Consider the following 24384-nt stretch of genomic DNA (forward strand, 5'->3'; position numbering starts at 1 on the left):
AAGAATTGAGGGGTTCTTCAAGTTGTGAGATCCAGAGCTTTGGAACCTAGGCATCTTAAGACCCAAAGATCCGTGGTGGAGTCAGAAAAATCAGGGATGCGCGAGAGGCAAGAATTAAAGGAGTGTGGAGCTATGCTCAGTAGCAGCAGTGTGTACGACCTGCAAGACACACTGCAGAAATTAGCCCAAGATCCCGAGACAGCGTCACCCAAACCCACAGTCAAGTGTACCTAGTAGGACAAGGTCAGCAGAGACATGGGAACACTGCCACCTACAAGTTCCCCTCCAAGCCACTCACCCTCCTGAATTCAAAATATATTGCTATTCCTTCACTGTTGCTGGAATTCACTTCACAAACCGGGAGTTCCTCCCTAAGGGTATTGTGGGTCTACCACCTCACATGGGCTATAGTAGTTCAGAAGGCAGCTTACTACTCAAGGGCAATTAGGAAAGGGCAATAAACACTGACCAGCCAACAACTCCCACATCCCAGGAGAGGAAGAAAGGAAATCTGGAGGTGTAGAGTTGGAGAAGGTTGCAAAGCATTTGGAGGAGGGAGTTGATAGTGAGAGCTGATGGAGAGGTGGGAAAAGCTTTGCAGACAAATAGTATGTATGTTGTAGCTTAGAATAAAGTCGAAAGAGGTGTAGGCACCTTTGTGGACTTGATACTTAATATGTTCAACCAATACACATGAACTAACAACCAATGAAACACTGAACAATTAAATAACACATTAGAATATGAATCTGAGGAAGTATTTATCTCATTTCAAAGTGATTAATCAGATTTCACCTTGAATGTCACAGTATGTTCTGATCACATTGAAACAAGACATATTTTCAAGTTCTGGTTGCAAAATAGAGAGGAGCCATGTGACTGATCTTGTGTTACAGGGCTGTTAGTGGAGTTACTTGAACTTTTTGGTCTAGCAAAGAGGCATTCTTAAAGTATTGTTGAAGAGGTGAGTATAATTATTTAAAGAATGAAAAGGATTAATCAAGAAATTAACTATATCATAGGAGCAAAACAGGTTCAAATTATGTGAAGTTAATTTTAACTGATAGCAGGAAATCCTTTATTACACAGAGTGATCAGAAAATGGATCAGAATTCCATCAGGAAGAGTTGAGGCAAAATCTGTGAAAACATTCAAACACAGAGGAACAGGCATTTTAACACCTCAAATCTGTTCTACTATTCTAGTAAATCATGGATGATCAGTAACCTATTGCCATACTTTGCCTTTAACCTATATCTCAATAGCTTTAATTAACAAAAAACTATCAATCTCAATTTTAAAATTAGCAATTTGGCATGAATTTCCACTTGTAAAACACTCAAATTTCTGTCACCCTTGACCATGAAAAAGTATTCATGAATTTCATTCTGTCAAGTTTAGCTCTAACTTTTAAGCCTTGTCCTAGATTTTCTCAATCTATGGAAATAATTTCTCTCTATCTTCCTTATTTGCTGCCCATAACATTGTGAAAACGTCGATTAGATAATCCTGTAATTTCTAAACATCATGAAATGCAGGATTCTGTAAAGTATTAAAATGGCAGTGGGAATTGAAAGGGTCACAGGTTTACCTGTTAGAGACTTGGCTCAAGATAAAGAAATTAAGTGAAGAGAAGGGGGGAAGAAAATTAGTTCTGTGGGGATGAAACAGGTTAAAGTGATGAGTATACCAAGACATCTTAGTTTATGGGTTTTGCAAAAGAGTTGGAAGTGATATGTGCAGGGTTGAGGGGTTTAGGTTGGATCTGGAATTGAGATGAAGTCAGTGGCAGGCTTGTTAAAAATGTCTGAATGCTTGTTGGTCCAGGGGGAGCTATAAGGAGATGCCTGTGAGTTGGGGTTTCCCTCAGCTTTGCAGAGGTCCATTTGCCAAAAAAAAAGCAACAGTGCATCCTTTGTCAAGAATTTAGGATTAAACTTGAGGAGATGGGGTTCCTCATGTTTAGAGGGACACATTATGCTGAGTGAGAGGATCAGAATGTCACACTGACAGTTCTAAGTATAAAAATCCAGAGCGGGTAAGTGAGATCTAGTCGTTTGGATTCAAGTTTCGATATTGTGTGTTTTGGAGAATATGCTGGGGCTGGAAACTTGTTCCCAGAGGTGGCCAACTTGGAGATGAGAAGACCATGGAATTCGGGGTGGGATAGTGGCATTCCCACACTACTGCCACCTTTTCGCCTCCACAGAATTAGGTCCCCAGCAGGAAGGCCCATATTCCATCTTGCCACAGGTTTACTAATTGAGGCCCTTAATTGGAAATAAAGACCATTTCAGGATCTCAGCCTGCTGCAACTGAACCCATCACAGGGACCTGTCACAATGCCTACTTGACTGAAGAACTGCTGACAAGCCATGCAGTGTCTGGTGTGGGCAACATCCAGGCCATTGCTTCTGGTTCTCCTGTCTCCTCTTCCTGTAAACCTCAGCCCTAGAACATACCTTCAACTCCCTTTCCTTCCTGCAATCCCACATGCATGCATACACTCGTACACACACATATGCATGCACACATATGTACACAAAAATGACTTGCTTCACTCGTTCATTCACCCCTGATCCTAAGTGCTGTTCCACCAGCAGCCACAGTTACCTCCATGGTGCTGTTAAGTGCAGGAGCTGCCAACTTCTGAGATTTGCTGCTCTCAGAACCTATTCCAAGCCTGCCAAAAACCAACATTCAGCTGTGTTATCATGTGCCTGTGACTGAGGGGCCTGTTTTACTGACAAGCTGGAAGATTCACCCCTTTAAGTAGTTAAATTGAATGCATCTTTCCATTCAATGGCAGCTACAGCATGGTTAAAAGTAAATGTGCAGGTTTATGGGGTCTGGGTGGGATCTCCTTTGAAGGGTTGGTGCAGGCTTGATGGGCCAAATGGTCCCCTTCTGCATTGTAGGGATTCTATGATTTTTTAAAAAAACATTACAGCATCGTGTAATTTTCAAATGTTACTGAATAAAAATATTTATCTAATAGTCATGCAGATTCATTCAAATTAATCAATAGTCAGAAATATTGTGCTTTCAGTTCCTGTAAATTGTTTTTTTTTTGTTCGTGTGCGTCTAAATGCTGTTCAGACTCATATTTGCATTGGATGTATTGCGATGGGCAGTTGTTCAGATCTGGAATATTGGTGCATGATTGACCAACGTCACACTTTTTCTCCCCTTGGTTTTAGAAAGTGAAAGTAGTATAGGATTTTCATCAAAGTCACCTCATGTGTTTTTGTTATTTTAATAAATAGAAGCCATTTCAAATAAGCCAGTTTTTGAGACCAGGAGTTTATGATCCGATCTTTTGTTCTTTTATCAGGGGTGTGATTAATCCAGTTGGTGGTGCCAAAGGCAGCAGGACTGCCCCACTCCAATGCATCTCTGTTGCTGAAGGGCACTCTAAACCTGTGCTGTGTCTGGATGCAACCAATGACCTGCTGTTCACAGGCTCCAAAGGTAAGAACTCAATGAGGGGAGGAGAGATGCAAGGCTGGGTGGCACAGTAACATCCAAGCTGACATTTTATCTTGATTCGGAGATGCCGGTGTTGGACTGGGGTGTACAAAGTTAAAAATCATACAACACCAGGTTATAGTCCAACAGGTTTAATTGGAAGCACACTAGCTTTCGGAGCGACGCTCCTTCATCAGGTGATAGTGGAGGGCTCGATTGTAACACAGAATTTATAGCAAAAATTTGCAGTGTGAAGTAACTGAAATTATACATTGAAGAATTGATTGTCTGTTAAGCCTTTCATCTGTTAGAATACAGTGATAGTTTCACTTCTTTATGTGTAAATCACAAAACCCTTTTTTTTTAAAGTTGCATTCTCGGGTTAGCTGTTAACAATGGTGATAGCTTGATAATATGTTGAAGGTGTTAGCCCCCTGTGTTCTCTGTCTATGACCTGATGTTTAGATTGATTCTAATCTAAAAAGTGACATAACAAAGTTTTACATGAATGCATGCAGTTTTTGAGCAAAGTGCAATGTAACTCTGCAAGTACAAATTCACCCCACAAAATATATGTGTGCATGTGGGTTTTTGTCTGTCTATTGTGTGTCTGTTTGGGGTGGGGGTTGAGAGTGTGTGTGTGTGTGTAGTGAGTCTTAAGTCTGTGAGGGGGTGCATGTGTGGGAGTGTGTGTGTCTATAAGGGTGTGTGTGGGTGTCTTTGTGCGCGTCTGTGTCTACCTGTGTCCGTGTGTATGTGAGAGTGTGTGTGTGTAGGAATATCTGTGTGTGTGTGTGTATAGTGCAATGGTGATCACCTGTAATGTGACATGAACCCAAGGTCCTGGTTGAGGCCCTCCCTATGGGTACCGAACTTAGCTATCAGCCTCTGCTCGGCCACTTTCCTTTGCTGCCTGTCCCGAAGTCCACCTTGGAGGATGGTCACCCAAAGGTCCGAGGCTGAATGTCCTGGACCACTGAAATGTTCCCCAACTGGGAGGGAACCCTCCTGACTGTTGATTGTTGTGCGGTGCCCATTCATCCGTTGTCGTAGCCTTTGCTCGGTTTCCCCAATGTACCATGCCTCCGGGCATCCTTGCCTGCAACGTAAAAGGGTTTTGTGATTTACACGTGAAAGAAGAGAAACTATCACTGTATTCTAACAGATGAAAGGCTTAACAGACAATCAATTCTTCAATGTATAATTTCAGTTACATCACACTGCAAATTTTTGCTATAAATTCTGTGTTACGATCGAGCCCTCCACAATCACCTGATGAAGGAGCGTCGCTCCGAAAGCTAGTGTGCTTCCAATTAAACCTGTTGGACTATAACCTGGTGTTGTGTGATTTTTGACATTTTATCTCTGGGATTTCACATGTGTTCTAAACCAACATGGTGAACCTTCTTTCCAGCTGAAGGGATCCATTGTAAGAGAGTCTGGCTGGTCTTAACAGGCAAATGGAATGATACCAGTGTTGAATTAGGCATTCTGTTCAGGGAACAGTGAAATGCATTTCTTGTTCAGGAGTGGATGCTCTTCAAAGATTGAGGTGGAATTTCTTCGACAGAGTTAGATGAATTGTATTCCACAATTAACTGTCATTTCAAGCTTGGCAACTTCTCATTGAAATGATCAAATTGGAGAAAAAGTACTCTTATGTCCAAATTGCGCACACAGTTTTCATCAATTTTATACTTTGCTGTGTTCCTCAGAAAAACGTAAACTTCTCCTGACAAGCAATTTCAGTTTCCAGCACAGGCTTCAGTTGCCATTAAATGGTTTAACAATGTTTTGAATTTGGTTACTATTAGGTTGTAAGTTTGCTTGCTGAGCTGGAAGATTTGTTCTCAGACATTTCATCACTATGCAAGGTAATATCATTAGTAAGCCTCCGTTGAAGCGCTGGTGTACTGTCCCACTTTTTGTTTATGTGTGCTTGTTCTGTTGTGGGTGATATCACTTCCAGTTCTTTTTCTGAGAGATTGGTAAATGAGATCCAAATTGATGTGTTTGTTGATGGAGTTCTGGCTTGAACGCCAAGCTTCTAGAAATTCCTGTTCGTGTCTTTGTTTAGTCTTTCCCAGGATGGATGTATTGTCCCAGTCAAACTGGTGTCCCGTGTCTGTGTGTAAGGATACTAATGATAGCTGGTCGTGTCTTTTGACGGCTAGCTGTTGCTCGTGTACCCTGGTGGCTGGTTTCCTGCCAGTCTGTCCGATGTAGTGTTTGTTGCAGTCCTTGCAGGGTATTTTGTATATGACGTTTGTTCTGCTGGTTGTTGATATGGGGTCCTTAAGATTCATCAAAGCTGTTTCGGTTTGTGGGCTACCATGATGCCAGGGTGCTGGAGTAGTCTGGTTGTGATCTCTGAGATGTCTTTGATGGATGGTAGTGTGTCTCGAGTGTCTGGGCGTGTTGTGTCTTCTTGTTTAGGTTTGTTGTGTAAGAATCAGCGGACTGTGCTTATCAGGAACCTGTTGTTCTTGAATATGTTGTATAGGTCATTTTCTTTGGCATCTTGTAGTTCCTGGGTGCTGCAGTGTGTTGTGGCTTGTTTAAATAATGTCCTGATGCAGCTTTGTTTGTGGGTGTTGCTCCTGTCGTTGATTATCTGGTCAGTGTGTGTCGCTTTCCTGTAGACACTAGTCTGCAGCTGTCCATTGGCTTTTCATTCTACTGTGACATCTAGGAAGGGCAGTCTCTAGTTGTTCTCTTCCTCTTTGGTGAACTTAATACCAGTAAGGATGTTGTTTGCGTTTGGGGGTTTCTTCTAATTTGTTATTTTTCATGATGACGTAAGTGTAATCCACATAGCAGTTCTAAAGCTTGGGCTGGATCATGGGGAGAGCTGCTCATTCCAACCTCTCCAGAACTGCTTCTGCCAAGAATCCTGATATTGGTGTCCCATTGATTTGTTTTCATATCTTGTCATTGAAGGTGAAGTGGGTTGTGAGGCACAGGTCTACTAGTTTGAGGATGTCCTTGCTGATCGAGTTGGTGCAGTCTAGTGTTGGTGTCCCTGGTTTTTTAGTAGGGCAGCCAGTGTTTCTTTGGCCAGGCTGATGTTAATTGACGTGAATAGTGCCGTCACATTGAAGGGAACCATGACCTCATCATCCTCTACCTTGGTGTCCTTGAACCGGAAGTGATATCACCCACCACAACCGACCAAGACATGTAAGTAGAAAGCGGGACAGTACACCAGCACTTCAACACTTCAACTGGTGTAACCTAGCATAGTGATGAAACGTCTGAAAACAAATCTTCCAGCTCAGCAAGCAAACTTACATCCTGAACCACAACCTGAGCTATAAATCTTCTCAAAAAATCATGACCACTCGGTTACAATATTTTGCTCTGCTATAAATTAGGAAAACCTAATATAATCTGTGGGCACTGGATGACAGCAGAAAGGAACATTTGATTCTGACTAATAAAGCCTTGTTCCTCATTACTACTTAAGCATCTTCAATCCATTTCATTCAACTGTAACTTATCTTGGCGTTTTGCTATTACAAATTATTCTGATTTATTCAAGGTTTCATGTCAAGATCTGATGTGCATGACTATTTCTTTGCTGCATTTTCGGTTATATTTTATGTTGAATGTTGAACCAGCACAAAATTACCGTGCAAGGTTCAGGCAATGAAAATTATTTATCCTTGTAATATGCTCACTAGTTAATGTGCCTTTTGACTGCACAATGCCTGAAAATTGATTACAAAAGAAAATTGACATTGAAAGGAATAGCTTCAGCACAGAATAAAGCCATTCAATTAGTTGTGTCCAAGCTGGCTCTCAGCAAGAGCAGTTCAGCCAGCCTTATAATCCCCCAGCATTCCACATAACCCTGCTAATCTATTTTAATCTTGAGGTACATATTCAAATGTCTTTTGAATTCCAACTACCAATCTCCTCTGGAGGACTGTATCTGATCTTCAGGGGCTATATCTTCATTCTCAATAACTTTCAATCCTAAACTATGTAGGATTGTTTGCTATTTATGCTTAAATCACTGTGTTTAATACAAAAAAAGTATATTATTGCAAATGGTAGAACATATTCAACTTTTTATATTGTAAAATCAATCATTAATTCTGGCAATATGTGGTTAAGGAACAGGACTACAGGTACACAATCTTTCATTTGAAACACTTGGGACCAGCTGGTTTTTGGAATTCGGAATTTCTCGAATTTCGGAATAAGTGACAGTTTGATGGTGAAATTTTTAAAAATCTTACCGAACAGCAGACTCACTGTGAGTACTACGGGTCCTAAGACAGAATTGAGGCCTGCCAGTATTGGGCCATGCCCCACACTGTCTCACGTTGCATTCGAGTGACACACATCGAGTGGGTGTGGAGTTGGGTTAACTGTTTGCATGCCAAACAACTTTGTTAATGAGAAAAAACTTCATGAAAATCCTTCGGATTTCGGACCTTTTCGGATTTCAAGATTTCGGATGAAGGATTGTTTACCTGTAAATTAATTTATCCTGATAACAAGTACAATTTTTGAAGGTAGTGAAAAAATCATGTTTAAACTTCGTTTTTCACTTGCTGCCAGTTCATGTCATGTGCATAGAGCTGTGTCAACACTGCAATCCAACCAGATGGGCGAAAGTGGCAGGAAGTGGTGCAGATTAATTTCTTTTTACCATTTCATTGCATCAGCCTGTGGACACGTTGGCTGAGATTGCACCCCCAGTTTTTGAAAGCTTCTGAACATTGATCTCTTTATTGGCATAATTTGATGTGTTGAGTTTCAATCTAATAAATATAAAGGCATAGGCTTTGAAATTGAAGGTGTTACTAGCACACTAAAGAGGTATAATCTGATGTTTCGGGAAAGAAGAAAAAATGGAGTAAGCTAAGGTTCCTACATTAACCACTTAATATAGAAAACTCTTTCAAATTTAAAGGGGACAATTTTAATTTTTAAGGGCTCTTCTCTATTTTTTTTCTTTTTGGTCATCAGGGGCCATTTTTCATTCTCACTAACTTCTTTTGGCTAATGCAGTCATGTAACATTACCTTCTGTACTTGTGTTAATGTATAAATTACTTGAACTCACACAGAAGCAGAATTAGAGGAATTCATTAATGTTCTCCATAATTATTAACCCATTAAACCTAAAGACAACATATAAGGAGTATGTACTATTAATTAAATTAATATGAGAAGCATAAATTAACATTTTTTTTCCAAATATTTATACACACAAAAAGCTGTGACTCTAAACACATCTTCCACAGACTGCTAAAGTTGCAACTAATTTGTTTCCATAACATATTCACAAAGTTAAAATTGTTTAACCAAGCAGCTACTACCTTTTTCTTAGTTTCGGTCTTGGATTTTTTTTAACAACTGACACAGAGTTCATTACAATAGTGTCAGCTACTATCTTCTCCATAGTATAGCCCTTGTGTGGTTTTAAGCAAGTGGTAAGAAATATTTATTTGCATATAATTAATTAACTCCGTGATTTTCTGCTTGTTCTGTGGCGCTGTGGAGTCCGTGGACCATGTATATATTGGGTGTGGGCGTTTGCACTCCCTTTTTGATTTTCTCAAAAACCTTCTCCTTGCTTTTGGCTGCACTTCAGTCCCACGCTCCTGATCTTCGGGCACCCGGTACGGAGGAGGGAGGGCAGGTCCGAAGACCTCCTCGTGGGTCTGCTCCTGGGCCTGGCCAAACTGGCCATCAACAGGTCCAGGCAGTGGGCCGTGGAGGGGGTCGTTAGGGCCGACTGCCTGCCCCTCTTCCGGGGTTACGTTAGAGCCCGGGTGTCCTTGGAGAAGGAGCGCGCGGTGTCCACCAACACCCTGGAGTTATTCAGGGAGAGGTGGGCGCCGCAGAGAGTGGAGTATATTATTTCCCCGTCCAACTCTATTTTGATTTAGTCCTTACCCTCTCCTTCACTGTTTTGAACACACAGCATTGCCCTTTGATGTGAAGGGCAGTGCTTGTCACTGGCCACTCTGGTGGTTTCCTATCTTCCTGGTGGTGGCAATTGAATAAAGATTTGTGCACTTTGTGTCTTTCACTGTGTCTCGCACCTACACACACACACACACACCATGGGTGCTGGGGAAAAAATAAGCACTACCGCACTTAGGCGGTAGTGTGGGGGTTAAAAAAAAATAATTTAAAAAAAGCAAAAAAAAAGAAAAAAAAGAAAAAAAACAGAAGATTAATTGAATAAAGATTCGTGCACTAAAAAAAAACTCTGTGATTTCTAGTTAACCATGCTATGAGTTAGTGGAGCGTTCCTTTGTAGACCAGATTTGAAACTTTTTTTTGCATTTAATTCATCTTCTCCGTCATTGCAACCTCCCTCTCATTCTCACCCACTCTCTCCCTTGCAATATGCAGCCTTACTGCCCTGCAAAAAAATCTTGTCCCTTTGAGACCACCCTTTTCCCTCATTGACTCTCCTCATTGTTCTGCCTTGCTTAAACCCTCTCCCAAGCTCATTCCAGACTCCCAATCTCCACATACCCCTCTTGCTGCCCCTTGAGACCACAAGCTCCTTTGCAGCCTTCCTTTTCTCACAAAAATCCACAGAGAAAGCAGGAAGAAGGGTTGCTCCCTAAAAAAAGGCGAGCTTCACATTTCAGCCTCAGCAAAAAGGAAGCTGGCCACCAACCTTCACACGTGCAAGCCTCAGTCTCCCTGTTCCCCCAGTGACTCCGTCAATCCCTGCATTTACTTATCCAGCTGCCACTGCTTCACCAGCCACAGGCTGTTTCTTGTAATCTGTGATTGGAGGAGTAGTTAATCACCAGCCCCCCACCCCCATCCCCACCCTCACCCCATGAATAGAATGGAAGGGACATTTCTCTGATTAGTGTCAGTACGAGTACATTTTTTGTGGATGTTTTGTAAATTTTGGGAAATGATTCATAATTTTTTTGAGTATTGATTGAAAACCTTGAACAGATATTAGCTTGAGCCAGTCAAAGGCAATTTTGTTTACTGGCCTGTGAGATGATGGACAGCACTGTACATGATATTGAACTAGACGAGGTGACCTACAAAATTGTTGTTGCCAGATTGCCTCTAACCAACAATTTAAAGCCTAAAAGAAGGTAATGGGATACAGATAAATCAAGTTGTTTCGTTATTCATCAGGATGACCTTTCTGTGGTTGTTTAGGTGTATATGTCTGTTGATCATTGAGAAAGTTCATTTAATTGCTAGGATAGGTCATTTTATAGTTTGTTTCTACTTTCCTTTTGTATCAGTAAAAAAACGATTTTTGAAAAATTTCTGTTCCTTGGATAATTTTGTGCTCTGTAATTTATTCAGATCGCACTTGTAAAGTGTGGAATTTGGCAACAGGACAGGAAATCAGTACCCTGAAAGGGCACCCGAACAATGTCGTCTCCGTCAAATACTGCAGTTACTCCAGTCTTGTGTTTACTGTCTCCACATCATACATCAAAATTTGGGATATCCGAGAGAGCCCCAAATGCATCAGGACACTAACGTAAGGAACTTGCCCTACAGTCTGTGTTGATATTATGGCTTTAAGAGATGTATATGGTCCTTTTCATTTTTTCAAGACAGGAGTTGAGCTGTAAGTGCCAAGGTGTCTCCTCCAAGCTAACTCAGTAAACAGCGCATGAAGGCTTGGGTTTTTTTATAAGTTGAAGCAATAGAAGTAGCATGAATGAGTGGAGTCAGGCTTCCACAGAACCAGGGCTTTAACTTAGCTTTCAGTAGTTGTTGGGGTTTTGAATTTGGCTGTAATTCATCTCTCTGCCACAGCAGAGTTCTCTTTCTCTGCCAGAATTTTCTCTTGATATTCTTTCCTTCTGGGCTGGAGAAACATTGCATGTGAGACAATCTATGTTCTCAATTTGCCTTTGCCAAGGGTGTATTCATGGGATGTTACTATTTTGGAAACATTGCTGTTTAATAGTTAAATAATCTATTATTCCAATAAGTTTTCAATAGAGTTAAAGTTATGCCAATTATTTTTTCTTTTATTTGTATTTTAACGATCGACTAAGAATAAACTGCGCTTTTGAAAAAGTAGTGTAACCTACAGAATTACATCTGGAACACAGCACCTTACACCACCTTTAAATAAGAAAAAGTTAGGCTATCTCCTTGAAATATCTGAAGGGAGTTTGGTCTGGTCCATAAAAAAATCTAAAAGAAACATAATTCATTAAATATACGTATGGTAAACCCTGTCATTAATTTTTGGTTGAACTTGACATTTGTTAATAAAAATAAGAAATAGGGCAGCACAGTGGCTCAGTAGTTAGCATTGCTGCATCATAGTGACAGGGACCCGGGTTCGATTCCAGTCTTGAGTGACTGTCTGTGTGAAGTTTGCATATTTGCCCCATATCTGCATGGCTTTCCTCCCAGTACTCCAGTTTCCTCCCACAGTCCAGAGATGTGTATGTTAGGTGGGTTTGCTATAGTGAACATGGGGTTACAAGATTAGGGTGGGGGCTGGGTCTGGATATGGATGGAATGCTGTTCAGAGGATTAATGTGGATTCAATGGGCCAAATGGCCTCTTTCCGCACTGTTGAGATTCTATGATTCTATTAAACATGGAACAAAACAAACACGGAACAAAAGGGCAGCACAGTGGCTCAGTGATTAGCACTGCTGCCTCATAGCACCAGGGTCCCAGGTTCGATTCCAGCCTTGGGCCAACCGTCTGTGTGGCGTTTGCACATTCTCCCCGTGTCTGCCACATTCCAAAGATGTGCAGGTCAGGTGAATTGGCCATGCTAAATTGTCCATAGTTGCTAGGTGCATTAGTCAGAGGGGGAATGGGTTACTCTTCGGAGGGTCGGTGTGGACTTGTTAGGCCGAAGGGCCTGTTTCTACACTGTAGGGAATCTAATCGAAAATAAATTAATTCAGGTTCATCCAATCTTTCCACAGAACATGTACAATGCATTAGCTGGGTGAAAGTGAGGACTGCAGATGACGAGGATTAGAGTCAAGATTAGAGTGGTGTTGGAAAAGCACAGCAGGGAGGAGTAGGAAAATGCAGCAGTGTCGATTTTCCTGCTCCTCGGATGCTGCCTGACCTGCTGTGCTTTTCCAGCACCACTGTAATCTTGACAATGCTGTTGCCCCGACTGTTATTGTCCTGAGTGCAAGTTCACAAAAGTTAAACCATAGAATAACTTTTGTATTGTCTTGTATTATCCTATTATTTATATTCAACTCATTTCTTTTTGCAAACAATATTTCCTTCATATCAGCAAATTAAAAAGGATTCCTAATCACCTTTTGATTGGAATAGCTTGCTGGAATTGTTTTTTTGTCATTAACTAACTTAACTGTTTTTTCAAATTAACTTGTACTTGCTGGATATATAATTATTTGTAAGGTTATCAGGTAATGTGCATCTGGAAGGGATATTTTAAAAATTCATGTAGAAAGACAAGTTTCAAACAAATAAGAATACTATCAGCATCAACTAGGAAGCTTTGTTGGAAGGGAACTCATTTTGAAGAAAATGGAACAAACCTTTACTACAAGTAAAATAAACAAACATTCCAGAAAGATTGCATAGTTAAATTGAAGGAGATTAAGAAAGAAAAATGAACTATAAAAAACTAAAGTTAAAAGGAGAGAACTTTCGGAGGAGTATAGCACAAACTGAAATGCATGGTAATTATTTTTTAAGAAACCTTGGATGTGGTATATTGAGTTAAAAGTCTAAAATCTAGACATGATGGTGTAATAATGGAAGACAAAAATATTTAAAATTTTAAATACATTTCTGGAACTGTTCAGTAAAACAAGCATAATATTCATCCATTAAACTGATAGTTTTCTGTCACAAAGGTTTTTAAAATGAGCCATTGATGCTTATTAAGTTAAAAAGGACATATGATGAGTAAGTCACACAGATCTGATTTCTGGGGACATCAGAGGAACCTATTGTAATGAAGATTTCATAAAGAATAAATATGTGTGGTTGTGGATCCATGTATATGGAAATGAACACTTATAGTGACACAAATTATAAACTGCCAAATAAATGGATAATTGTGGTCTCAACAGATTAACAGAAATAATAAAAAACAGAAAACCAGTGTCGGAATGAAAGCTGTTGTCAGATCCATTTACTTAATTTTCTTGAGGCCAGAATCAAGGCAGTTAATTTTGATTTTTGGTATGCCTTTAATAACATTTTAACAAAGTTCTTCTGAATGTTTAAACACTACAGGAATCTAGGGTATAGCATGTAATTGGATTTTTAAAAAAAAATAATGAAAGCTAGAATTCTTGAGATACAGTTTTAGTCTGGAGTATGTTATTCATGGTTTCTCACAAAGCTGTTCACTTAACGGAATTATGGCACTGGAGGGGAAAATTACTTTTCTTCCTTAAGTGTTTAAGTAGAGTGGAAAGAAGAAAGCAGGAAAATATAGACCTATCAGTTTACTGTCCATTGTGGGAGGTTACGCAATTCTATCATCAAAGAAATGTGTGACTAACTGTTTGACAAGAATAATCTGATTGAGGAAAAACAGTATGAGTTTGTGAAGCATATATCATGTCTGACTAACCTTAGTTGTATTTTATATATGGCCCATTAACACAGTGGACATGGAGCTGGCTTTGGATATTGTTCAACACTCAGGGGTGGCTCAGTGGCTCAGTGGTTAGCACTGCTGCATCACAGCACCAGGAACCCAGGTTTGATTCTAGCCTCGGGTGATTGTCTGTGTGAAGTTTGCACATTCTCTTTGTGTCTACATGGGTTTCGTCCAGGTGCTCTGGTTTCCTCCACAGTCCAAAAATGTGCAGGGGTTAGGTGAATTGGCCATGCTAAATTGTGTTCAGGGATGTGTAGATTAGGTGCATTAATCAGGATAAATGTAGAGTAATAGGGTGGAGGAATGGGTAGGGGTGGAATACTCGCTGGTGTGGACTTCTCGGGCCAAATAGCCTGTTTGCACACTGTAGAAATTCTATAAAATTGTCTTTAGAATCTTCCGAAAGGCATTTGGTGACATTCTGCTTCAGAGATTATTAGCAAAAATACAATTGATTGGAGCATAGTCTGGCTGAGAGTGATTAGTTCAGAATTTTTGGATCTGGATGGCAGAATAAAAGAGATGTAACAGAGGAGAGGAGTGGCACTGTCCCATAGCCATTCCCCATCTGGTGCACATATAAACCATTTTTGGAACCTATTTCTGATGTTAAGGCTACTGGATAGAATTGTCAAATTTCACTATCTGCTGTGATGGGATTCAAACCCACGTCCTCAGAACATTAGCCTGGGGTCTTGGATCACTAGTCTAGTGACAGTACCAGTGTGCCACCACTCCCCAGAGGAATTAGCAATGCTAACAGAATAGCTACATAGAGATGCTAAGGCAGTTTTAACAAGGTTAAGTTCAAGGTTTACAAAGTTCTGATCAAACCATATTCAGAAAATTATGTTTGATTTTATTCATTATATTAGAAGGTATGCCAGTGATAGAAAGTATACTGGCAAATATAAATGGATCGACTTCAAGTATTAAGGAAGTCCAATTGAATTAATTAATCAAGAACTAGTATTTCAACTGTAATCCCACAGGAACCCTGTGCTCAAAAAACATGACTCAAGTAATAGATTCACGGAAGACGATATACACAATGAAGCAAAGAGCATAGTTGAAGATTTATAAGTAATATTTTAATGGATTAATATAGTCAGAATTATAACAGTCCTCACTATTTTTCTGTAAGTTATCAATTTTAATTGATTTTTGGGGTGGGGTAAAAGAGGAAGTTCAAGAAAGAAAATTAACATGAAGTTGGTGGTTTTACAAGGCTCTTTACTTCACAAGGTCATTCATGTGAAAATTAGAAATTATTTTGACTCTGCAGTTTGTTGGGAGAGAGCAAGAGCACTTTGTTTTCAATGCAGCTTGGATGTTGACTAAGTCCCTTGTTTTCTGCTCAAATACACCACTTTCCAGGAGGTTAGTGGCTTGCAGGTGCTAATCCACTTCATGAAGTCAGAGATTGAATGCAATGAAATTAACAAATTTCAAGATGTCTTCAACCTGGTGCTCACTGACAAATAACATTTTATCTTTTTATATGATCAGTTCCTCTGGTCAGGTGACTTCAGGTGATGCTTGTGCCAGCACAACCAATCGCACTGTGAGAATTGCACAAGGTGAGCACCAGATCAATCAGATTGCACTGAATCCTGCTGGCACTCTCCTCTATGCTGCTACTGGCAACTCTGTCCGCATCTGGGACCTTAAAAAGTAAGGCATTTTTCCTGGTTATGTTGTTTGTTGTATATTTTACAAGTTAGTTTTAACTTCAGTGCATTTGATAAAATGTGACGTTCTTAAATAATATACAGAACAGATATTTTGATTCTTCATTATTCGATTAATATAGTTTCTCGATGATTACTTATGAAGTAGACGATGATCTTTTTAAAAAATTGATTTGTTAAACTTAACTGCTGATTCCCCAAAGTCTCATAATGGTGTACAAGGCACAAATGAGAATGCTGTCACTTACTTATTGAGGATTCTTTCAGCAACCCTCAAGAATTTTAATATCTTCAAGAACAGAGAAATTTGCTTAATCAGTAGTTTATTCACAAGCATTACCATCCATTGAACTTTACCAATACCATACCTTGGCTGCAGTGAGTACTATCTACTATGAAGAATGCACTGCAGCAATTTGCCTAGAATGAAAAAGTGAATGGTAATACCTTCACCCCCAAGTTCATGTCCAAGTCACACGCCATCCTGAAATGGATGACATTGCTTCATTGTCACTCATTCAGAATACTTGAACTGGCAGTCCAATGCAGTATGCCCACCTTAAAGGACAAAGAGGGATGCTCAATAAATATCACTCTTGTTAGAGCATTCATAACCTGGGAATGAACTTTTAAGACTTAATAGTTTTAGAGGACAATAAACCTTGAGGAAAAAGTTTTTTTAGTTTTTGATTTAGAATTTTGTCTTGCGTGGTAGTTCACTGGTTATACGTCTTCGAGGTAGGCGATAGTCTAATGGTATTATTGCTAGACTATTAATCCAGAGAACCAGGCAACATTCTGGGGACCCAGGTTTGAATCCCACCTTGGCAGCCTGTGGAATTTGAATCCAAAAATAATAATGATCGTGAAGCCATTGCCGATTGTCAGGGTTGTATTTTTTCAGAAGAATGATTCTTTGATTAAGCAACATGTTGGTTGGCTGAACGCTGACCTAATTTTGGTCAGCTCCAATATTAATTTTTGCCTTTTGCTTCATTTAGAATCCAACCTGTTGGGAAACTCACAGGCCACATTGGTCCAGTAATGTGCCTCACAGTGGAGAGAATGGCAACAAGACATGACTTGGTCATCACTGGATCCAAAGATCACTATGTGAAGGTAATGTTCTTTGTGATTCATACCCAGTATTATAAACCATCATCTCATCCAGTTCTGGTGGCAACCCTTCAGTAACGAAACAACCTTTAAATATATGTCTTTTTGCAACGTGAAACCACTGATTTAATTAAAAACAAGCAGTATTTTAAGTAAAGTTTAGCACTATTATACAATCAAATATACTATGGATTATTCATCAGGTAAAAAAAAACTCACTGTTTTCTGGATTACACAAGAGTGCTTTGGGCACCAGCATTCATATCGCGAATTTGGCAGCACAAACTTTAAAATTTACAAAGGTTTTATCTGTTGGTTTTCATCTTTCCATTCTGGACACTTTTTCTGTCCAGAAACCAACACCCCAATGGGGAAGAACTTGGCCATTTGTTTTCAAATAATGGACCACCACTTAAACAAAATACCCAATCACCTAATTACAAACACTACACCCAGCGTCAAAGTGACAAAGAAAAATCAAGGAGGCAGGGTAAGAAAAGAAGGGAGGGACCAAAATCAAAATACTGTTAGAGGCAAAGATAATACAGTCCAGCCTCCATTATGCCTCCAAGGTTCAAGGTGTATTGGCAGACATGCCATGCATCACCCAGGCACAAGCATAGTCATGGGAGAGAGGCAGGCATTTGAGATTCATGACCCCCTCCACTGCCCACTATCTGGACCTGGACCTGTTGATGGCTACTTTAGCCAGGCCCAGGAGCAGTTCTAAAGAACTTGGGTCTTAGTTACTTGAATCAACCTGTCCGGAATGCTATGACACATCTCTGGGACAAATGGAACTTGAACCTGGATATGCAAACTTAGTTTTATTTTGTATATAATTAACCTGCTCAGGTTTGCTATGACCCACCTCTGGATCAGGTGGGACTTTAATTTGTGCCTTCTTGCCTAAAGGTAGAAGCACTACCACTGCGCTACAAGGCCCTGGAGCTCAACTCTTTCTTTTGGTTTTGAAAATTCAGAATGAGATAGGGGCTCTAAGATTGACATATAGACACTTTTAATCAACCTGTTCAGATATTTTATGAGACATCTCTGGAGAACATGGGTTCTGAACCCAGGCTTCCCAGCCCAAACATAGGAAAATTACTTTGCTTAGAGCAAAGGCGATTGAGAAGGGACATGACGGAGATGTATAAAATTGGCTTGGAAATAATAGACAGGAAGGCTCATTTCCCCTTGGTGGATCAATGACAATGGGGCACAGATTTAAGGTAAGGTAAAGGCAGATGGTTTAGAGGAAATGTGGGGCAAAGCCAGAGGGTGGTGGAAATCTGGAACTGACTACCTGTAAGGGTGGAAGAGGTAGAAACCTTCATAACCGTTGAAGTATATAAATGTGCACTTGCAATACCAAAGCATACAATGCTATGGGCCAAGTGCTGGAAAATGGGATTAGAATATTTCACTGATTTTTCTTGACTGGAATGGACATGAAAGGCAAAAATGCCTTTGTCTATACTGCAGATCTCTATGACTTTACATTGTATGCACAAGATCCCAGAACTCAGTATTTTTTTTCAGTTTTATAAACACATCACCTGAACATCCAATCAAGAATTCAGCTTTTTTTGGATTTAAAAAAAACACAAGTCACTCAGCTAACAGGCTAAAAACAAATCAACTTACAATGTATGTGCATCTGGAGCATATAGGACTTAAACCTTAGCAATCTGGCTCAGAGGCAGGGACATTACCATTGACACACAAACCCTCAAGAACTCAGCTCTGAGATTTTTTTTGTGACACAGCGCGAAATCACCTGTTTGAATTAAACAAAAAGTTACAAGACTACTGTGGGCAGAACTATAATCTGGAAGATAAATAGTCTCATCAACATCAACTGTTGTCATTCAGCTCTGGAGCTGACCTGGTTGAGCATGAAAGGGGCCTGTACTTCTAACTCTGACAAAGAGCAACTCCAATTGAAATGAAATTATTTATTACATTTGATAGTGACTTTAATTTTAGTACAGAACTTTAACTTAGGACAGATTATTTACCCATTGAAGCACAATTTTTCAAACTGTTTGTGATAATCTAGCTTCATTTCATAAATTGCATTATTATTGGTTACTTCAGAAAATTACTATTCTGGAAATTAAGTTCCTTCAGAGTTTAAACTACATTTTTTATTAAATTGCCCTTCTGAAAATGTTTGAATTTACATTAATTCATTAAATATTAACAACTACGTATTTGATGTCTAGAAGTTTGAAATAGCTGAAAGTACCCTTGGAAATGTCGGACCCACTCATAATTTTGAACCTCCCCATTATGATGGAATTGAATCTTTGGCAATTCATGCGGATATTCTATTTAGTGGATCCAGAGACAATGGAATTAAAAAATGGGACCTGGAACGGCAAGAACAAATACAGGTACAAAAATTCATCTTCAATTTCTGCATTGAGAGCAAAAGACTGCAACTTGTTTTATAATTAATTTTCTTTTTATTAGTTTAAGTTTCTTCTGTAATAAATAGAATATATGTATTTTTTCTTCTCCAACATATCAAGGAGAAATATCCCTTCAGTGTTAAATGATTGTCCATAAGACCATAAGATATAGGAGCAGCAATTAAGCCATTCAGCTCATTGACTCTGCTCCACAATTCAATCATGGCAGATACGTTTCTCAACCCCATTCACCCACTTTCTCCCCATAAAGTTTGATCCCATTGATACTCAATAACCTATCCAACTCAGTCTTAAATATACTCAATAATCTGGCTTCCACAGCCTTCTGTGGCAATGAATTCCATAGATTCACCACTCTCTGGCTGAAGAGGTTTCTCCTTATCTCCATTCTAAAAGGTCTTCCCTTTAACTAAGACTGCCCTCGAGTCCTAGTCTTTTCAACCAGTGGAAACATCTTCCCAACATCTACTCTGTCTAGGCCATTCAGTATTCTGTATGTTTCAATTAGAACTCCCCTCATCCTTCTGAACTCCATCAAGTATGAATTCTCAAATGTTCCTCACATGTTAAACTTTTCACTCCTATGACCATTCTCATGAACCTCTTCTGAACACCGGTCCAGGGCCAGTACATCCTTCCTGAGATATGGAGCCCAAAACTGTGCACAATTCTCCAAATTGTACTTAATTTATTCATAGCAGCTTTTTGACACACTCCTCTTGACTCTTGTCATTAACGGAATCTATAATTTAATAAAATGTTCCAGCATGAGAATTCAGTTATGAACTCTCAGCCAATACCTATTTAATAAAGTTGAGCCCTGTGCCCATTTTATAACATACATATTAATTTAATATGCACATCCGAGTATGAGCAAAGATTTTGAAAGTTATTATTGGATCACATATGTTAAAAAATGAGGTATTTATGGTTGCTTATCACCAATATCCCTGAGTGGGTGGGTGAGCAACTTCAGAGGTCAAGTTTAAGGTCAACCAGATTGCTGTGATACTGGAATCATTTACAGTGGAGGCAATGGTCTAATGGTATTATCACTGGACTGTTCAGTCAGAGACCCAGGTAATGCTGTGGGGGACCGGCTTCAAAGCCACAGTAGAATTCAATAAAATATCTGGAGGTAGTAGTCTAATGATGACCATGAATCCATTGTCAATTGTCAGGAAAAACCTAAATGGTTCTCTAATGTCCTTTAGGGAAGGAAGCTGACATCTTTATCTGGTCTGACCTACATGTGACTCCAGACCCGCAGCAATATGGTTGACTCTTAACTGCCCCCTGACCGATTAATGATGAACAATAAACGCTGGCCTAGCCAGCAATGCTCTTATCCTGTTAATGAACTAAATAGAAATCAGATGAGATTTGCTTTATTAGTGGACATTAGTGAGCCAGATAGGGTTTTCAAAACAATCAGTTTCATGGTCACTATTTTTGAGGCTAGCTTTCAATTTCAGATTTTATTCACTAAAATTCCAGCAGCTGTAGTAATGGTATATGAACCAGTGTCCCAGAGCATTAGCCTGGGCCTCTGGATTATTGCTATCTAACAAAGAATTGGATTGAGAGGATCTAAAACATAAAGATGGGACAGAGAAATTGAGTTAATATTTCTGTGGAGAAAAACAGAGTTAATGTTTCGAGTCTGGTGACCCTTCAAAACTGATAGCTAGGAAGAGGTGGTATTTATGCTGATGGGGAGGGGAGGTTGGGTGGTTGGGGGTGGGGGGAAGGGGATCTTGGTGGAAGATGTGAGTGGATAGGTGAAAGGGAGCCAGAGAGAACAGGGAAAATGTTAAGTGGACAAAGGGATAGAGCTAGTAAGCCAGGGAAGAAAAGAAGCTGGTGACGGAAAATGGGTTCTATGAGTGTGTAAAATTGGGTTGGCTGCACTGAAAGCACCCATGTCTTGATAGGACCTGAGGTGTAGGTGTGAGTAATGGTCATGGAAGGAGATGCTTATGCTCTAAAATTATTAAGCTCAATATTGAGTCCTAAAGGCTGTCATGTCCTCAAGCAGAAGATGAGGTGTTGCTCTTCCAACTTTGGGTTACTAGTTCAGTGCATTTCCATTATGCCACCATTTCCCCATCTGTTAGGCAGACTTGCTACAAAGCATGACCCCATGATTAAAGCTTTTACTGAGCTTTATCTCAGAGTTGCATTGTGTAATCTTGTTAAAATTACATTGGAGATGGAAACGATTGTGGGTCCAAACAAGGCAATTGTTTATTCTCACATCCCAAGAGACTAGTTTCCCAGTAATAATTTGAGTCGCATATTTGTATATTTTTCAATCATATTGGTTACATCAACGTCCTGATCATCTCCGAGTTACAAGATGTATCTGGTAATTATAATTTTACACTCTTCTGTGCAGTTCTCCAACTTTGCACATTGTAAAGCTAATTATACCTGTCCTTTGTTCTATTATTCAAGTCCTAGGTAGTGTGTCCTCCAGAACGGTGAAGTCTTCTGTGCTTTTAAACAATTGCCCAATGCCACCTCTCCATGTTAGTCATCTCATTCCCAGGATCAATGATCCTTTTCAAACTGAAACAGAAATTGCTGACAAATCTCAGCATGTCCTGTATATCTGTGTTAGCATTTCAAGTCTGGTGGCTCTTCATCAGAACTGTTAGCAGCTGGGAAACACTGGCATTTATGTTGGAGACCTGTGGTTGCAGTTGGGAGTGAGGTAGATGAGTGCATAGGTGGAGATACACTTCGGGGAGAGAAAGAGAGAGATATGAAAGGGGCAAATAAACAAGGGTATTATGGATTGCAGGCCAGGACAGAAGTGAAGCTGAATAAGTGATAATAAGAGTTGAGGGTAGCAGAGAATGGGTAGTCCATGCTGAAAACTAATCGGGATGTGATAATAGGCCTGAGAGTGGGTGAAAATGGGTTGGTTGCGTGAAAAGCAACCCATGTCAAAAAGGACTGGCTGTGAGAGTGGGTAAAAAACAGAGAAGGACAGAATCAGGTTCTTTCGCTATTGAACTCGATATTGAGCCCAGCACATCAGTACAAAGGATAAGGCCAAAGTATTCGCAACTGTCTTTGGCCAGAAGTGTTGAGTGGATGATCCATCTTGGCCTCCTCCAGTGGTCCCCAGCATCACTGCTGCTAATCTTCAGCCAATTTGATTCACTCTTTGTGATACAGGGGTGGCACGGTGGCTCAGTGGTTAGCAATCGACCCAGTTTCGATTCTAGTCTTGTACGACTGTCTGTATGGAGTTTGTACATTCTTCCCATGTCTGCTTGGGTTTCCTTCGGGTGCTCCAGTTTCCTCCCACAGTCCAAAGATTTGCATGTTAGTGGATTAGCCATGCTAAATTCCCCCATAATGTCCAGGGATATGGAGGCCAGGTGGGTTGGCCATGGTAAATGTGGATTATGGGATTAGTGTGTAGGGGTGTTTGTGAGGGTCTGTTGGATGCGTTTCTGAGGGGTATGCAGACTCAATGGGCCAAATGACCTTTGTTTGTACTGTAGAGATTCTATATTTTCAATTATAGTTTAATCTTAACAAGTGGCAATTCAAGAATGATGTATCTATTTAAAGATTTATTTACATTGTTATTATCAGAATTTCTGGAGCAATGTGTTAATTTCTGTGCTCTATGTTTTGTTATGTTTTCATACTAGTCTTTAATATATGTATTTTAATTTCAATTAGCAAATACCTAATGCTCACAAGGATTGGGTATGTGCTCTGGCATTTGTACCTGGTCGTGATTTGTTGCTGAGTGGTTGCCGAGGAGGAATGCTTAAAGTTTGGAACATAGACAACTTTACACCACTGGGAGAGATCAGAGGCCATGACAGTCCCATTAATGCCATCTGCACAAACTCCAGCAGGATTTTCACTGCTTCGAGGTATGTCATGAACAATCATGCTGGTTTATGAGAGTCAATTCAGTGACTCTGTTAAGAAAGCTCATTGTTGTTCAAAGAGGGAGAAAATTCTACTACAGATTTTCAGAAGCAAAAGAACTTTGGTTCTGATGATTGGTGCACTTCAGCTTGTTAAACTGTTGTTTTAAGGTATAGGATCAAAGAGATACAGTGGCAGACATTTAATGATTTTTTTAAAAATACATGGGATGAATTCCAAATGGAAAGTAAAATACCACAGGAAAGAAATAATCAATTGGAGATGCTGGTGTTGGACTGAGGTGTACAAAGTTAAAAATCCCACAACACTAGGTTGTAGTCCAACAGGTTTATTTGGAAGCACTAGCTTTCAGAACACTGCTCATTCATCAGGTATAACCACCTGATGAAACAGCAGCGCACTGAAAGCTAGTGCTTCCAAATAAGCCTGTTGGACTATAACCTGGTGTTGTGTGATTTTTAATTTTGTACAGGAAAGAAGCTCAGCCCAAGGTTAACCAGAAATGTAAAAAATAGTATGAAACATGAAGAAAAAGCTCACAATTGTACAAAGATGGCTGGCAGTTTAGATTGCTGATTAAAATATAAAAAAAAACACAAATAATGATAAAAGTAAGGAAAAATTAGAGTATTGGGAAAAAAGCTAGTCTGGAAAATAAACACAGTAAGAGCCTTGTATAGATGTACAGGGAATTGGTGAGATCACATTCTGGAGTACTCTGTATAGCATCGATAACCTTGAATCTTTCTTTGGTAAGTGATACAGGATGGACTGTTTCAGGATTCCTGAAATTTCTTGGATCAAGAATACTTGTTCCTTTTGATTTTCATTTAAATGTTGAGGCATTAGACTACAAAGAACTCCATTGACGGAAAAGAGAAGAATATTAACAATATATGTGTTTTAAAAGTTTCCCAATTGATGCATTTAATATATTGTACTGCACTGAAAAACTGTAATTGTATTTTTTAGTATTCAGCATAGAAGTGCAGGTATGAAAACATAAAGTGGCTTTAAATAAAGCTTAAAAGTAAATGGACCATTCAGATTAGCTTTTTAGAAAGTAGATTTACTATTTTGAAAAAAAAATCACGAGAGCTTTACACTGTGAAGCTAAAGGGAAGAACGTGTCAACAGTGTGCTTGGAGAGTAGCTTA

General features: G+C 39.6%; 1 protein-coding gene across 5 annotated transcripts in view; it reads left to right on the forward strand.

The window, feature by feature from the left end:
* The window catches only part of kif21b (kinesin family member 21B), a 182227-nt gene that overhangs the window by 148484 nt on the left and 9359 nt on the right, over window positions 1-24384 (forward strand). For all 5 annotated transcript variants that reach the window (XR_011955397.1, XR_011955396.1, XR_011955398.1 and 2 more), the window contains 6 exons: window positions 3335-3471; window positions 10782-10962; window positions 15568-15732; window positions 16751-16868; window positions 19097-19267; window positions 23009-23208. Coding sequence is in view for 1 of the 5 variants with exons in the window: in XM_072563572.1 (XP_072419673.1) it covers window positions 3335-3471; window positions 10782-10962; window positions 15568-15732; window positions 16751-16868; window positions 19097-19267; window positions 23009-23208 (972 nt within the window). In the remaining 4 variants the exon portion in view is untranslated. The remainder of the gene's footprint in view (window positions 1-3334; window positions 3472-10781; window positions 10963-15567; window positions 15733-16750; window positions 16869-19096; window positions 19268-23008; window positions 23209-24384) is intronic.

The sequence above is a fragment of the Chiloscyllium punctatum genome, chromosome 45 (genome assembly GCF_047496795.1).
Source record: "Chiloscyllium punctatum isolate Juve2018m chromosome 45, sChiPun1.3, whole genome shotgun sequence".
Classification (NCBI taxonomy): domain Eukaryota; kingdom Metazoa; phylum Chordata; class Chondrichthyes; order Orectolobiformes; family Hemiscylliidae; genus Chiloscyllium; species Chiloscyllium punctatum.